Consider the following 18,112-nt stretch of genomic DNA (forward strand, 5'->3'; position numbering starts at 1 on the left):
TCGCCCGGCCTGTCTGGGTCGCGGCGGCGGCCCCCGGGGCAACCCCTCCTCCGGGCCCCAGGCGCGGCGGCTCGGCCTTGCTCCCCCAGCGCGGCGGCCCTGCGCTTCTGATCCTGCTCAGCTCCCGAAAAGGGCCGGCTCGTCGCGAGCCGCGCAGCCGGGAGGGGATCCCAGCCCCCAGCCTGCAGCCTGCAGCCTCCTCCCACGCCGCACGTCGCACTTCCGCCCGCAGGACCCCTGCCGCCCGTCAGACCTGCCGACTGGATCCGGCTTTCGGGGAGGGCTGGGAGGCTGCGGGCCTCCGCGGCCCCGGCGGCGGGCGGCGGGAGGCGGGAAGGCGGGAGGCGGGAAGGCGCGGCCCCGCAGCCTCCCCCACACGCCGGGCGGAGCGACTCTGCAGCCTGCCGGGTTCTGCAGCGAGACTCGCGCGGGACAGGAGGCCAGAGGAAGCCAGTCTGCTTTTTCTTCCACGCTCTTTTACAAGAGGGGAAGGAAAAAGGCAATAGAAACGAGCGTGGGAGATAAAAGATGAAGAAAGTCTGGGTTCCAGGGAGTCAAAGGGGCATCACATCTTGTATCGCCCATCTGGCCAACAGTCCTGTTTGATGTCCCAGGGTTCTGGGGGTCACCGGCCGACTCTGGACATATAGGTGGCACCTAGAGCTGAGTCTTAGGAATGGTCATTGTGTAGGTAGGAGCCATCTTGCAGGGGGAAAAAAAAAAAGTCCAGCCAGATGGCAGCAGGTTCTGCAGGGCTCAGTGCATGGGTGCACCCGATGAAAAGGTTTGGGAAGCAGAGGAGCTTGCTTGTATTTGCGGCTGGGCCCGTTATCCTCTTAAGCTATTAAAAGAAAGAAGTAAAACTCAACTAAATGAAGTTAGAACACGTGCCTTCTTTTAAAGTGTTTTCTAACTTATGGGAACGTCATTTCTTTCCCTACTTCATTTCGGTGGGGCTAGCCATTACAGAATGTTAGCTGTGGGCAGAAGGTCGGACCAGTTTTGCTCATATTTGCCTGCAGTGGTGGCTTTTGTTGCCACCCTCTTACCTTTCCTTCCCCTACCCCTGCCCCCACAGTCTGAGGACTTAAGAATCACTTCTGCTCCATCTTCCTTCACCAAACACTGCAAATAGAAAGCTCGCCCCAAATAATACGAAGGACTTTGTATTGCTCACAAGATATGAATTAATCCTGCGGAGGTGGGTATTGTTAGGTTCCTCTAAGAAGAAGGAGTGATAGGATTGGGAGGGAGCAGAGGGTGTGTTCACTCTTATCTTACAAAAAACCCCTTGAAAACTTTGCCAGATCAAGATTTGAGAACCAACTATAATAATTCTCAACTTGGAGAGAGTATATGATTGGACTTTTTCTTATTACAAGCTTCAGCTTTCTTCTTGAATGACAAGTTGTTAAATAATAATTTCTTCATAAGCACATTTACCCTATTTCAAACAGAAGATACCTCCTGTGATGCTGATTAACATGTTATGTTACAAAGGAGGAAGGGTTAAAAACCAGAGAAGAAAGTCATATCTGTAAAACAAGAAATCCTTTCAATACATTGTTCAGTTACATTTGTGCTTCTTTCTGTGTAATTTAGCTGCTTCGCAGTGAGGTAATGTCATCCATTAATTTCTTTATAATACACCATGAATAAGGAACTAAAATTTTAAAGATATAGAATTCTAGTAGATTCTGGCCTCCCTGAGAAAAGTGAAGGAAACAGAAATGGATCTATGACTTGCCTCTTTCTGTTAGACTGAAAAGCTTGTAGCTTTTCACCTTGTTTCACCTGGCCTTTAAATCATTACTGATAAAACTCCATTCTCACACGGATCTCTCACACTTCTCAATGAGACTGCAGTTGAGACATTTTCTTTGGGGGTGAGTGACCATGAATTTAGCAACCTCTTTGGGAAGGTAAATTGCCATGTCCAGTATTAGGCATTTAGCTGGGGAACTTGTGCTGGGAGGTGCCCCCTGTATCAGAAAGACTTGGACCTGGGATTTATTTGTGCCTCCATCAGCCACAATGCCAGATTCAGTGAGTCAGCCAAGAAGAACAGGCTCTTAGTCTCTCCTCCATCCCTTTAGAATCTTTCGCCAATGGATGCTTTTGTTTTCCAACTGTCATAGATATGCCTCAGACTGGTATTTTCTTCCTTTTAAAACCAGATCAAAAAACTCACACTCAAAGAAGGATGTGCATTAGAAAGGCAATTCTCACATAGTAATATCAGAGCAAGATCAACTTGGACAAGGAATTTAGGGTGTGAGTTTGACAATGCTGGGCACTGATCCGGTAAGCTATTTGTCCCTAACAGGATAATGTCATTTAAAATTGGAAGCATCTTAAAAGATCAAATCAGTTTAGTAACACACAGTAAGTTTTCTGTTAAGCTAGAAATGTGAAGTCAGAGCAATGTAAACTTTATTTATAAAAGATCTAAAATGCCATTTCCAAGCTTCACAAAAATATTGCTTACATATAACTGGAGGCATAATTTTATAGATCTGTTATTGACTGATCATTGAATAACAAAGACTGGCCTTGGTGGTAATTATGATTTGCCTTAGACACTTTACATCACAATCAGTTTTACAGAAGACTCCAGTAATGGTCAAACACAGAGTTAGGCTATTCTTTAAGAATTTATGGAATATATACCTTTTGACCTAGAATGGAAAAAAAAAGCTAAGTACAAGATGTTTATCACAATGCTGCTTCTAATAATTAAAAATTGGAAAACAATGTATAATAGTAATAGTAGCTAACATTTACTGAATGTTCATTATATACTAGACACCGTTGTAAGTGCTTTATATGGACTACGATACTATTTACACTATTTTACAGCTGAGGAAACTGAGGTGCAGAGTAAATTTTGGTGCATATGTAGAATAAAACATGATAGAGCTCTTAGAACTTTTGATCTAGAGACAACTTTCTTTAGAGACACCGAAAAATATAATTTTATACTGGATTTTTAAGAAACAGGTTCTGAAACAGTATGGATTCATTTATGTAAATCTATGAATGTATGTTTTTTAGAGATGTCTAGAAGGATGTTTACATGTTACACCTTACAATATTAAAATTGTAAGAGCTTGAATAGTTTTTACTTTTTGTACCTTTTAATATGATTTGGATTTTTTAAATGAATGCATATCAATTTAATAAAAGTGAAATATTTTAAGAAAATTAATGACATAGTTAATGTCAGGCCCCATTTCTTTAAAACAATTTCCATCAATTTTATCAGCTGATGAAATGAAAATGTTAAATAAATAATACAATTAGCAACTTTAAGGATGAAATACTGACTATTTTTCAAATGTCTTTTGAATTTAGTCAACCTACGCTATTCATGTCCCCTTAAAAATTAACTTTATTTTTTTAGTCCCTCCAATATTCCTAACATAACTTTTTGGAGTTTTACAAGCAAAACCCATTTCTTTTTCATTAGAGCGTATAGGGCAATTTAAATGAGTTAAAAGTAGCACAGTTCTTAAAGTGGCTCTGTTTAATTCAGGTTAAATATCTTCATGTGGGCAAAACTTCCATTTATTTGTCACTTATATCAGTGTTTTCCAAACTTTTCAGGAAATTACCTGGGACACTTATAAAAATAAGAATTCTGCTTCCCAAACCATAGCTACTGAATCAGGCTCTTGGGAAAGATTAGTTTTTAGGGTAGAAATCTAATTTTCAAACCCCTCTCAAGAGTGCCCAATTGGAAATAAGTACAATATATCACTGTATTACAATAATGCAATGATTCTGGGTATTTGAGAAGATTTGTACAAAAGCTATTTAGCAATGTTTTCTTCTGAGTTGTAGTTGCTTACTGGTTTCTGCAATTTCATCTCATGCGGACAAATTTTGACACTAGATGCTTTTGGGCCACATAGCTCAGCTTGTTGTATATTCCTCCCCGTCTCTGCAGTCCAGTTTCTATCTCTCCTTTTCAAACTACTTGGCTTCAAGAAGTTACTCATTTCCAGACTCACTGTTTAAACAATCACCAAAAACCTCGTTTTTAAAATTTTAAAGCATGCTTTCACATCAGAGTTTGTAGATTCTTTAAAATGCAACTTTGATCTTCACTTGAACATCATTTGATAGTGAAAGAATTAAACAATTGTGGATTGTCCATTATCCCTTCAGGGAACATGAGAACATCAAGGAATTATATATCACACAAAAGAAACTACATTTAATGTGACTGAAAGATGTGGAGGTTAAAAGGTTAGAAAGTAGACTTTCCGGTTTTCGTCCCCAGGGCATGAACTAATTAAAATAGCTATGGAATCTCATAGAAAAACGGAGTAATTTTTTGTTCACCTGTCCCTTACTTTGCCATTAGGAAACTTCTTTCTCCTCACAGAACAGATCAGTCAGATTGTTTGGAGGTAAGCAACTGAAACTTGCTTTCTATGAGTTCATTAGAATAAAATATTTATCACTTTCAGTATATTTTATGTGGCTTATGCAAGGTTAGGAGTTAATTCGTGATATAATTTTTGCTATGAAGAAAGTGAACTGTTTTGTTTTTAACGTTATTCAGCCTTTTGAATATTTTCCTCTTTATTATCAATTATTAATAGTATGTTTCTAAAAAAATCAAAAGATATATGATAATTAGGCTGTTAGGAAACAGGGAGAAAGATGAAAGTTCAAAGAATGTTAATTTTTGTGTCAAGTTTGAATGACTTATTGTGCAAAACGTATCAAAGATACACAGATCACAGGATAGAAAGTTTCTTTAAAAAAAAAGTACTGTATGTTATGCCCAAAGCTGATTACTAATGCTTTGTATAAAAATAGATACAGAAAAGCAACAATTTTTTAAAAATGGGAAAAAATCTGAACTATAAATGTTCTATTTGCTTTAAAAATAGCAACAATTTTATGTTTTTAACTAATTTGCATCTTGGATATCATAGGATATAAAACATGCAGTCTTAACGTAAAAGGCCATTTTCACTGCTTTTACTATCTTTTCAAATGTTTTGGTATTGCAATTGAGGTAATTTTATTAATATTTAGAAATTTAAAACTATTTCACTATTTTCCTAATGCACATTTCTCAGGAACTCCTGCTTCCATCAGAGATAGTATGGCTTTACATATGTGCTTCCTAAGGAAGGCTCCTTTATAACTTCCAAACACGAACGTCAGAAAACAGATTAGACAACCCCCAATTTGAACTTCTTTACAATTTTCACTGTGACTTACACTTTTCATTCTTGATTAAACAATATATACCTTAATGAGTATTGTATTCCATCTAAATTACGAGGCTGTTATTTTTACTGAATCTTTAGTCTTCTCAGAAAACTTGTGGCTGCCCTTGGCAAAAAATGCCTGACCATGAGAAGTGATCACAATCCATATTCGACATTTTCAAAATCATAGCAAAATTAAAAATTTTTATTTTTACTTGTTTTAGTTTTCATCGACTTTCAAGATCTTTTATTTTTAGTAAAAGCAAAAATTTTAAACCAGTGCACAAACTGGTTTTCTAGTGAACCTGAATACTAGAACTTAAAGTCAAGAAAAAGGAAAGATAATTGAAAACAAATCTGTAGTCACAAGTTCCTTACCAACCATACAGAAGCGCCCTGACAGAACGATGTCTTGTTTCTGGTGAAATGGATCCTTCCCTTACCTGACGTCAAGTGACTAAACTATTGTTTTCCTCAAAAAGACTCTTGGCTAGGATTTGCACTTGTCTTTATATTTACTTAGTAAAAGGTGTTTGTGACTATTCACTTTCAGAGAAAGAAGAAAAGCAGAGGAGAGAATCTACGTCTTCAAGAGGCTAAGGGACAGAGTATTGAAATGGCCTGGAAAGTGTTCAGAAGTGTTCACCTGGGGCTCAACAGGGATGAAACAAAAGAAAAATCAATAAGCAGTCAAAAATCAGCCTCATTTTTCTAGATGGTGACCTTCCCCCTTCCCCCGCCCCCTCAAGAGTCCCAAGGAAGCTCTCCCTTAGCAACAGCCCCGAAGTTGCAGAAAGTGTCCTAAACCCTGATGTTCAGCTCCAGCTTCTATCTGGATATCAGACTTTTTGCCGAGTCTTCTTACCAGGGAAATGCATGTGGCAGTGGTGGCAGCAGATGTGATTTTGTTCCTAAGTATGGGGTGGACCTCAGACTCTCTCTGCTCGCCCACCATTTTTTATAGAGACTGCTGGATTCGTCGCTTCCCGGGTCTTCTCATTGACCTGGAGGAGTCTCAGAAGATGGGAGCTCAGTTCTTGAGGTATTATTCTGAAAGCACTGGCCAGAAATGCAGTAGGAGCTGCTGTCTTAGGAAGGATGGTAAGTATTAATGATATGCCTGAGCAAAAGTGAGAGGAAACTTCCAAAATGAAGACCTAAGGAAGGAATCCTAGGCAGAGGGTCCAGTGAACAGTTGAAAAAGACTAAGTAAGATGTCCTGACATGACAGAGAGAGAGGAAGAGACATTGAGACTGACTATAGTCTGGGACAGTGTAGGCTGGACTTACAAATCTAGTAATGATCCAGAACGCTGTAGAAACTACAGGTAACAGAGATTCCTCTTTTCTTCACCAAAGTTTTAAATGAAAATATTTCCTTAAGTGTTCACTTAACAACATTCTTATAGCCCAAAATAGAACATATTTTATTTTTAAAATCTTTATGATAATTTTCTTTTTAAAGTTATTTGATGATATCGGTGTCATTTCAAATTTTTGCAACATGCTTAGTTGTGTTGACCAAATGCGAAATGTATTGAACAGGATTTAGATTGTGATTCATATTTTGAAAGAAATAGGAAGATATATGTCCAATAACAAAAAGAAAAGAGTAATTTTCAAAATATTCTAACAATTTTTTTTGTCTGTAATCCAGAATCAGGGTTTAATGTCATCCACATAATAGGACCAAAGCCCGTACTTAGGGAAATGTTACAGAATTTCAAGTTACAATTGTCTAAAGACTTATTTTTCATTTTCTCAAGGTTTCATTTTCTCAAGGTTTTAAAGCTACTTGGAAAGAAACAAGGAAAGCAACGCATGACTTTAAAATAATTTTCTTGGTGTTCCATACTTTTTTCTGTGATTTGATTCTGACTTGTTAATTGCCAGTGCCTCCTATCCAATTATGCATGTAAGATTTCCAGATGGAAATTGGAGTTACTTGGAGAGTCTAAACTGACTACAAAAGACCGTAGTGTGAAAAGCTGTCATAAGCTAAGCCCTAAGCCCTCAAAAGTTAATCAGGTACAGAAGAGAACAATTAATTTATTAAGGGGAAATCTTTTTGAAAAGGAGGCCAATCGAGATTTTCACCATAGAGATGCTTCTAATTCCTGGAAACCTTCACTGAGGGGGAATAGGGAAGAAGCTGTACCTTTTCAGCATTTTCTCATGGCATCGATTTACAAGGAAGCTGTGTGGCCTCTGCGTTTTCAAGATAATATAAACATCCAGTAGAGTTAGATGATTTTTGAGACTCTGTAGCTTTCAAGTTGTGACTCTTTCTCCAGAAGAAAGGGCATAAACACACATCTCAATTTCTAGCTGGAAACCAGAACTTAAAAAGACCACAATCCTGCAATAGTTAATCTGCTCAAAACTGGGACTCTGAAATGTACACAAGGAAGAATGTAAGACACCTTTAAAAATTGTTTCCTACAGAACCAACTTTCTTAGCAGAAATTTAATATCTAAATTTGAATATTTTTTATTCATTTCTCTTAAAATTTATAGCACAGTCCTTGGGGAATGTATATGTAATCTATAACATATTAGCAATGTATTATTGACTTTTGTCCTATTCTTTCTCCTACTGGAAAAATGAAGGGTGCAGAAATAATGGGGGAGGGGCAACTAACTCTCTACAGTTAACTTTACACAGAAGCAGTACACGTTCTGCCAACAGCAATTACACAGCAGCTTTAGGCATACTCTGAGGTCTGGTGATCAGATGTAATAACTCTGTAATTTTATTTTATTAAAGAAATTGATGCCTTTTGGCCAATAAATATTTCCCATCACTTGGTTCCTACTCCACTACAGCAGAAGGAAAATATGTGTTGCACGTTAGGGAGGGTAGACTGAAGACTGGCAGTCAACAAATCCGACAAGTTTTCCCAGTGATAACATGATATGCTTTAAGGAGGAAACTTACTTAGAAATGGGGTACCGCATTAGCAAGTGATGTATCCTTACCCACCAGAATTCCAGGTGCTAACATTCTTGTCCATCTACTGCTTTCCTCTGTGAATGGCAGTTGACTAGGCTTTTCATTGGATGTGTTTTTGCAACATGGGGCCAGTGCACACCTGCAGTCAGCCACGGTCAAGGCCTGCTGCCTTTTCACCATCTGGCCTCTCCCAGAAATGCAGTCATTACTTTTTTTGCCCTTATTACTCTCTCTTTTGTTATAGTATTTGTCTCTTTATTTTCCTTTGTCTTTCTCTGGTGAATTCCAGTACCTTAGCATTCTGAGAGGGCATTGCACCTAGAAATCTGATATATATGTATAAATCCCTAGAGATTTCTGTAGTCGATTGAATTTTTCATGCACATGAAATACTGGGAATGGGAAAGGATTCTAAGTAATCCCATGTGGACTGGAATGTATGAAAGATTACTTAGAGGAAATCAGTGGGTATTTTCTTTTAAAAGGAAAGTTACTATAGTTCATAATGGTCTATAAAGGGTCTGACCACAGCCCTGTAATGTACTGTTAATCCAGTGTTCTTGAAAGAAATATGTTATCAGAGCTCATCAAACTGGCAGGTATCAGGACTGCCTGCAGATGGACTTTGCCCATTTCCCTTTCAGTTGCCTGTAACTTGGCTGTCTTCTACCATGATCCAATTCATGACAATGTTAACTGCCTCCACATTCACTGCCCAACACTGGAAAGCTGCATATTAGAGCCTGGAACCAGTGCCATTTTATACAACATAACAGACGGTAATGATTTATGTATTTTGTTTTTATTTTGAAGAATATTGGTAATATTCTAATAAAGGCATATAACCTAGAAGCTGGCTGACAGTAGCCATGTATGAATCCAAATCATTAGTTTCCAATTTACTCTGTCTGGGCATCCAGGGCAGAAAAATTTTGAGCGTCTAGGGCAGAAAACTAAAAGGGAATTCCCTTTAGTATGACATGTTCACCAGAGATAAGTTCAGCAATGAATTTATTGCAGATAACAAATCACATGTGATTGAATAAGAGCTTAAGCATTATATTTCATTTGTCTTAAGTGCCCTCAGTAAGAACCAAAGTAGGCATTTCTACTGAGGATACTACTAAGAAGTAATGAAAAAGCTAAATGGCAGTTTTGGGGTCCACTGACCCTGGGTACACAGAATCTACAAAGGCAGGTGTGAGGGTCAGGGAAATGTACCACCACTTACTGATATACATTAGCATATCATTGGGCCCAAAATAACAAGTATATTTTACTTTAGGAAAATACATATTTAATTGTCCTTTGCCCATGTTTTATAACCTCGGGGTGCAAGTTAGTAAACATGAAAGAATAGGTTTTTTCATCAAAATACAAGAGATTAATTTATCGATCTCATTGAACACCTAATGCTACAAGATGTGCTCAACATTGCAGAAGATTGCCGCATATTTCTGCCTTCAAGTTCCTTATGATCTAGTTGATGTGGCAAGTCTTACAATTAGTCTAACATATAATTAAATACGATAATGTGTGATACTGCCTCAAGTACAAAGTCTCTAAAGAAGGGGAGAGTAAAGCAAGCTAGATAACCCAGAGGAGGCTTCAGGAAGAGGCAAGATAAGGAGTTCTGTATCACACCACAGGAAAGTAAGAAAACTGGTCTTCTTAGAGTAAGGGCACATTTGGGGCTAAAATGAAAATATGGGTAAGGTAGGGTAACAAAAGGGCTTTGGACAGAGTGTAGAGTTAGGAATTAACAAAGGTTGTGTCTGGTTATCTTAATCAAGGAAAATTATACATAGGATGCAGGTTAGAAAATTTAGTCAGGGAGGCATTAGATCTGGATAAGGTCATGCGAGTTGCAACAAAGAGGAGGGATGCTTCCCAGCATATTGGGAAGGAATTGGGTAGCACTTACTTTTTGGATAAAGGAAGAGAGGAATCATAATCACTTGGCAGTACAGATTCCACCATGGGCGATGGAAGAATGGTGATGCTGCTGAATAAGACAAAGAGGCAGACAAAATGATTTTGGCTTTGGGAATGTTCAGTGATGACATGAGATGTCCATGTGGGAACCTCCAGTAGAACAAAGGAGAAATGAGATCAGAGCCCAAGAAATTCGAAAAAACTGGTGATGTGAATTTCATTGTCTTCATTGTAGTGGTGACAGTTGATGAGAATAATCTCTTAGGAGGGAGTGGGTGTGAGATAAAGAGAAAACGCAGCAGAAGTCCAAGAACTAAAGATGGTGGAAACCACACAACCAGTTAGGAGCAAGAAGAGAAACAGCAAAAGAAGGAAAAAATGAGAGGCAGGCAGTCTGAAAATTCTTCCAAGGAATCATGGGAGAATTTCAAAAAGAATATGGCCAGCAGGATCAAGGACAAGAGAGAAGCCAAAGCAATGAGATACAAGTGATCAGGAAATAAACTACTGATTATCTCAGAAGCATAATTTTGACAGAACAGTGAGGATGGAAACAAGATGACAGAGGCCAAAAAGAAAGTCAAAAAGGAAATGAAGGCAATGGATGTTACTGTTTGGACAGAGAGGCAGGGAGACAAAGAGGGAGTAAGAGAGAGGAAGAAACAGTGTCAGGGACCATTGGAAAGCTGCTGAGAGATTTTTCTTCCCCTAAAGGACAAAGCAATATTTGTGCTTGTCTGAAGTCAGAGGGGAAAGAGTTAGTTTACAAGAAGAGAGAAAATACTGAAGACGAAATAAGGGCCCTCAGGTACTGGAAAGGAATGATTTAGGGCTTTCCTTATGATTTTGAATACAGTTACACTACTCAGGCCCTATTTTGCTTAACTTTATTTCAAATGGTTACTGTTTCTGTAGCTCTGGCACTAACACTCACTATTGTTGCCCCAAAGCCCTGGCAGACATGACATATTCTCCATGATGTATCCAAAATTTGTTCATAACAGAGTGTCCTAGAAAGTTAAGATAAATTCAAATGTGGCCAGTATGTTTCTAAGCCTTTAGGAGTATGCAGTGACAGAACTTGAAATTAGCTTAATTCAATAACACATTGCAGCAAAACCAAGACTTCTCCAAACTGTACTTTATGGTCCTCTCTTTTAAATAAAAAATAAAGTGAATGATGCCTTATTTATCTTTCAGGTATAGATCCAGATTTGCTGGTTTTTGGACAATCACCTCCCACATATGTAAATACCCGTTCTTCATCTAATAGATGGGACAGACTAAGAAATCTAAAAACTATGAATTTAGATAAACAACAAACGACCATGATAAACCAAATGCTTTCATCAGTAGAGGTTCCATCATCAACCACACATCAGGATTTGGTTGTAAACACAAGCAATACCAGGTATTCCAAGGAATTAACCACAGATTCTTGGGCAAGGTTTATTTCTCTGAATGATTCCAGTACCACAAAGGTAAATAAGGTGTTATCTAGTACTGATTTGATCAACAATCCAGATAACAAGACTATTTCTCCTTTCTTTGTGCCCATAGACACAAAATTTTCTCATATGCCTATTCCATCCCAACTCAACGGCAGCAAACAATTACTGAACAGAACCAAAGGGTACAACAGCAAGAACCAGACATCTGAGAACGAAGATGCAACATTGCATGGTGCATCTGTGACTTCAAAGACGTGGCTAGTTCCTGTGGCCCTTGGTACCTCTGCCATCTTTCTTTGCTGTTGTATAGTCATCCTGGCACGTTGTCAAAAGAAGCAGGGCCAGTATAAACCAGGACAGAAAAAGTCAAGATCCAGGCAAATTTAAAAATATAACATTATGAAGGAAAACTCTTCATAGTAAAAGCTGTAGAGATTATAAGCTTTCAAGAGTATCATTTTTAGTTTTCTGTAAGGGCAGTTTGGTTAAAATAATAATTGCACAGGATGCCCATTCCTACCAACCTTTGAAAAATGCTAAGGCTTGATAAACATCACTGCTTTTTAAATTATTTCCATTTTTTTGAATAGTGTACCTGTTGCCAAAGTTCGAAAATTCTGACCTTTTCAGTTACGTAGCATCACGTGCAAGATAGTTTTAAGTAATGTACATACATTAACTCATTGAATCTTTACAATTCTGTGAGTTAGGTATACTATTATCAACCATTATACTATTATTATCACATTATACAGATGAGGGAACCGAGAAGAGAGACTAAGTATCTTGCCTAAAATCACACAGCTAGTGAGTAAGTAGTGAAGCCAGTACTTAACAGCCAGCCTGGTCCAAAAGTCCATGCTCAGAATCAGTTAGACTCAAAGCTTCCATTTTCTTAATAAGCACAGAAAAAAGATATAGAGGAAAAGACCACCGTATCTTGTCTCCAGTCAAAATCAAATTATTGTCACGTTAATAAAATTTTAGTGGTTTGAGCAAAAGAACACTATAATTGGTTGCTAACTCATGAGCAAATGCTTCCTGATTTTTATATAGTTTTCTATGTTCATTTAATTAATCCTTCTCAATCCTAATCCAGCACCTGCATTTTTAAAACATCTTTCAATAATTATGGCACTGAGATCTTTGTTTTGTATTGATTTCTGTTTAATAAAGTTTGGGAGTTTTAGTTTACACCCTCCACCTGTATACATTATTTTCCCAGGTACAAATACGAGCTCTAGGTATTTCAGCTCTGTGCAAGACCACCCTCATTTCTGACACCAACTGTAAGTTTGAGGTGGGTTAGGGGCCCCCAAATCACCCTTACATTAATTTGCTAGAATTCACAGAACTCAGTGAGAATTGTTATACTCACCACAGTCGTTTATTACAAGGGAAGCACATGGATTAAAATCAGTCGTAGGAAGAAACACATAGGATAAAGTCCCAGAGGTTTGCAAATTCATAGCTTCTGGTGTCCCCTCCCCGAGATAGGACACATTACCCTCCCAGTGCCAGCACGTGACAGTATGCCCACAATACTGCCAACTAGTTAGGTTTGCCTGAGCCTCAGTGTTCGTTTATATTGAGGCTCCATTACATAGTTATGACTGATTACCTGGGTGGTTGATCTTAGCTGCCAGGTGGACTGATTTACCAGGTGATTCGAAGCCCCCACCCTAAATTCCATTGTGACCGGCTCAGCCCCAAACAAAGACACTTCTATGAGGTGTGACAGAGATTACCTCCCAGAAGCTGAGGGAAGAGACCAGAGCTTTGGGAAAGGTCAAATTCTTTATTATACATCATTACTCCTTCCATTTGCATCTGTGTATTAACACTACTGGACTGATTAATCTACTTGTTCACGTTCCTTCAAAATGTTTCCTTCTTCAATCCCATTTCTGCACCTGAGTCTTCCTTAACTCTATCTGAGTCTCTAAAAACATAACAATTCAAACATTTTGTTTTAAATCTGATCTAAATATTCAGTTTTTACCTACTTTGCTTTTCATTCCCTAGTTCCATCCAATGAAAATACAACCTACCTCTCCCTCTTTTTGTACTCAAGGCCCTACTGTTGTCCTTTCTAACCTATAGCCTCTAATACCAAATCATACCTTCAACTTGTATAAATCTTTGTATAATTGTTCTGAAATTCCTTTTGGCTTTTATTTATGTTCTCTAATTCTGTCAGGCAAAATAAACCTTAGGCGAATAACTAACTCAACAATTCCTTTATTTTGATTTTAATCACTTGAGGACAACTTTGGAAGTGGTAAAAAATGACTTACAGATATACCTAAAAACACTGACAGCTAAATTGAATGGAATGTTTCTTAGGGCAGTTCTCATTTTGTCATTTACTCCAGTTAAGCTCAAGGTCCTTATACCTCATCTCTTTCCTGAGCTGTGGAAGCTCTAACTGGGGAATCAAGAGATGAATACCAGTTAATCTCCATTTCCATTTTTCTGTAAGCTTGGGTTTGGAGAAATAAGCTCCAGAAAATAGAAAGTAGGATATTAAACAAAGTTGAAGCAACATAAAGTGACTCCAAAGTAGAATGAAGGAACCAACTTTTTAGGTAAGAAAAAACAAGTAAGACCTGCTTCTAATCAGAATTGGCATCTGCAAAAATGCACTGGACAGCAGCTATGTACACTGAACAGGGACTGTGTTCTAGGCCTCGCGTCCCAAATGACAGAAATCATAATTCAAAAGTAACCAGTAAGTGCTAATTCATAAGGAAACAAATGTAGCAGGTGACAAAATAACTACATGTATAATTTATAATATGTATGTATTATAATACTAAAGTTGTTATGGTAGGAATAAAATCAAAACACTTTAAACCAGAAGAAAACAGAGTTCCAACTAGTCTAATTACCCCAGTGTATAAATAAGAAAATGTGTGAATAATCATTGCCACTGTGCATTAGTATGAAATAATTTTAACTCTGAAGTAAAACAATGTTTTTTTAACATTTTCAACTTTATATTGAATTAGACAACAATCACATATAGATCATAAAATTAATAGAGATTTTTCTACATAATTCATGTCAGATTTAATAGTCTCTTCACTGATTCTTTGTAGTGAGAAAGGGTATTTTCATTGTCCCCCTCATTCTTAAGCCTAACAACAGACTTTTTGTAATCTTCAACTTCTTTAGTACCAAGGAGCTCTTCCTTATTTACTTCCAGATTTTTCTCAGCGGCTTTAATTTGCAGAAGTGTTTTCAGGATATTTTTTTCTGATGAGCTATTTTCCCATATATACTCTTCCATGTCTGCTTCAGTCTTATTTTTCTCCCACTCTTCAGTTTTCTGAAAGGAAAAAATCAAGTTCTGAATTCTGAGAAATATTATCCAAAGCCAAAGGTGGGATTTTCAGGGAAAGAGCAGTTTGTAAAATGTGGAGCACCCCTGGTAAATACTTCGTATGTACACTCTGATTTGCCTCCTTTATCCAGCACTGCCATCCACCAGCACCAACAGCTTCAGGGCTGCACACTCTGTTATGTGAACACCTCGTTAGCACTCACGAACTCTAACTTCACTTATAAAGCAATACCTTTTTCCAAAAGATAGAGAAAATGCATTTTTTTGCAGCTTTATAGTCCCTAAACTCTAACACATCAACAGTTTACATTTTTGAAGTTAAAAATAATGAGTGGAGACTGTATCTTTTTAACATGTCTGTTGAGATGACAGGAAAGATCAATTATTATTATAACATTAAAAATGTAAAGTACATATGTAATACATGATTTTCAGTCGTCATGATTTCGTATATTCTGGAATTTTGTTTTGGTGTTATCTTTATTTTCTGTTCCTATAATGCAAATAATTTTGCTGAATCAGTGGCCTATTTGCCTTGGTGGGGCTTTTCTTTTACCTTTTGTATTTTCTTACAAAAATTACCATGCTATTCTAGGGAACACTGATAGTTTTCGTAGTAATATAATTCAGACTTAACGATTTAAATGAAGATATAACATTCTGTAAAAATAAGTCAAGTAATGCAGCTAATGCTCTGGTTCAAAGAGGTTCTGAATACTAGCACGTTCTTTCCAAACAGATAACAATATTTGAGCCATAGGCTATTACAGAATTGTCCACTATTCTTACATCTTTAAGGTGTTAACCCCCAAAGTTACAACATTTTTAAAGTATTAAAATAGAGGTAGATTTGTAAGGCTGTCAGAAATATTATTTTATTTCTAAAAATTCCTCTTGAAAGAGACCCAGCCTTTTCAGACAGGGCTCTAAGGCTCCTCAGAACTAAGTGAGCACCAAGAAAGAGGTAAACAGTTCTCCCCGATGCCTCTCTCCCATCCCTATCCCCACAGGAAACAACAACAACAACAACAACAACAACAACAACAACACAGATTTGTCCCTCAAAAGGTAAAATAATAGCCCCACCAAAGGCAAATAGGCCACTGGAGAGGCCACTGACTCAGCAAACCCCAGTCAGGTCAATGAAGCCTAGGAAAGAAACTCTCCTACAGAGACCCAAAATAAGGAGAAATCCCAGTTTCATCCTTCAGACAGGGTACCCTTTCTCCTTCAAGAGAAACCAATAGGATGTTGAGTGTCTCCCCTGATCCCCAAATTCCTTAGCCAAAGTAGGATAACTATACTCACAGCCCACTATACTGTCTGCCCCAGCTCACCACATACAGAATTTATAGCTGAGGACAATGTCTCAACTCATGTTCTAGAAATATATTACCCAGTTGAGAATCAACTCTATGCACCTTTTTTATGTGGTAGTGAGGCATTAGGGCTGGCTGAGAGGAATGGAATAATGTGAAACACCTTCTTATTGTGCCCTGTCCCACGAACCTGCAAACAATTTCTAACAGCTAAACTCTGAATTTGTACATTAAAAAAATTTACAAAATTACCCTATTTCACATACTTTTTACTCTAATATTTGGGGAAGATATAAATGTAAGTTCCTTAAAAAAAGCAAATGCTCTAAACAAATGGTCCTATCCACTCTTGGGAATGCTTTATATGTTTCACGGCAGTGTCATAGTTTCTTCATAATTCTAATTTACAAATGAAGTATAATTAATTTAAGAGGCCAACAAATGTATTTTATAAAGTGTTAAGTAAAAAAGTCAATTAATCTCATTCTTGACTGCTAGAAGGCAACTGAGATTATTATTTTAATAAAGTAAGTAGTAAGTTGTTATTAATTGATTTACAAGAGTAATAAAGATTACTTAAATGTTTAAAAAATTTTAAGTTTCACCTAGGTTTATCAAGATTTTCTTGACCACTTTAAAAGAGATGCTTAAACAGAAGAGGTAACTGAAGTAAATCCACTAATAATTTCCAACATTTTATTTACCTTCCTCTGACATTTGGTATATACAATTCTACCCTGGTCTGCCAGTATGTGTAATAGGTGTGCCATGATATTGATTCCCTCAGCCCTCAGGTGGCCAAGTGAGCCTGGAGTAGCAGGAGCAGCTACAAGCACCTTTCTCCTTTATTTATGTCAGTAAAGAATTTTCTGTGTGTGCAATGACATGAGAAAGGTTAGGAAATCCTGCACTAAGGGATAATGTATATTTACAGGAGAAAATTACCATTGCTCTAAACAGTTCCTGGTAAGGGAAAGTAACTGCATTCTGTAAAAAAGCTTCCTACTAATCCTTTACAGACCACAATGTAGTGTTGGGCTCTGGTTGCAAGCTAAACAAAACTCATGTTTCGACATATTCTAGCTTTAGGATTCAAACTCTGCACAGTTTAATGTAAATTCCAAGATATGATAGTAACAATATTTTTGTAGCAATATGTATGAATATTCACATACATTAGAATAAATATTCTAATGGGATAAACAAGGCAACAAGTAGCTTCTCATCCATTTAGATCTCCTTTCACTACCAAATAAGTTATGAAAAGACTAGGAATTTCCAATGCTTTTTTATATTTCCAAATTATAGCTAGAGGGGCTATCTATCTGCTATTTGCTCAAGGTCACACAGGGAGGTGGTATGACAGTATTTAACATGGGCTTTGGAGTTTTATAGAACTGAATGTAAATCCTAGTTTCATCACTTACTACTGTGATAGGCTTGGATTTCTCTAAGAACTGCTCCACAGGGCTATTCTGAGGATTAAGAGGTAAGTAATAGCCATGTACTTAGAGCACCTGGCTCACAGTAAACACTAAATAAATGCTCCTTACTAATAACAACTTATTAAGAAGAATGAAGGAGAGTAGTATTCAAACTCTCATTAGCCTACCCTCAAAATCTATGTTCCTATGTCAAGGGCACCACTACAACTATCAAGCAGTAAATTAAACTTTAAAGGTAAATATAAACACAATAATACAATATCTGAAATTAATAAATCACTGTTTAAAAGTAGGCTGCATACAGCACAAGTCAAAATTAGTGAATGCAAAGACAGAGCAACAGAAAACTGTATTGTTATATATGAGATCTGTACTATGGGATTATAACTATGAGATTCTGAAACAGTTTTTATATTATATTACTTCTACTTA

The 18,112-nt window shown here is 37.4% G+C and overlaps 2 protein-coding genes across 6 annotated transcripts in view; one reads left to right on the forward strand and one right to left on the reverse strand.

Moving 5' to 3' along the window:
* Positions 1 to 543: 543 nt before the first annotated feature.
* MANSC4 (MANSC domain containing 4) lies at positions 544 to 11,990 on the forward strand. Its single transcript, XM_039882862.1, is given in 4 exon segments — positions 544 to 1,201; positions 5,785 to 6,332; positions 8,829 to 8,963; positions 11,320 to 11,990. Coding segments are annotated over 3 exon segments (1,035 nt in total). The 5' UTR covers positions 544 to 1,201; positions 5,785 to 6,103.
* Positions 11,991 to 13,354: 1,364 nt separating this feature from the next.
* MRPS35 (mitochondrial ribosomal protein S35) overlaps positions 13,355 to 18,112 on the reverse strand; it is a 33,711-nt gene continuing 28,953 nt past the window's right edge. For all 5 annotated transcript variants that reach the window (XM_039882433.1, XM_039882431.1, XM_039882435.1 and 2 more), the window contains one exon: positions 13,355 to 14,901. In XM_039882433.1, the coding sequence (XP_039738367.1) occupies positions 14,632 to 14,901 (270 nt within the window). In that variant the 3' untranslated portion in view covers positions 13,355 to 14,631. The remainder of the gene's footprint in view (positions 14,902 to 18,112) is intronic.

The sequence above is a fragment of the Pteropus medius genome, unplaced genomic scaffold (genome assembly GCF_902729225.1).
Source record: "Pteropus medius unplaced genomic scaffold, Ma_sr-lr_union100, whole genome shotgun sequence".
NCBI classification, from domain to species: domain Eukaryota; kingdom Metazoa; phylum Chordata; class Mammalia; order Chiroptera; family Pteropodidae; genus Pteropus; species Pteropus medius.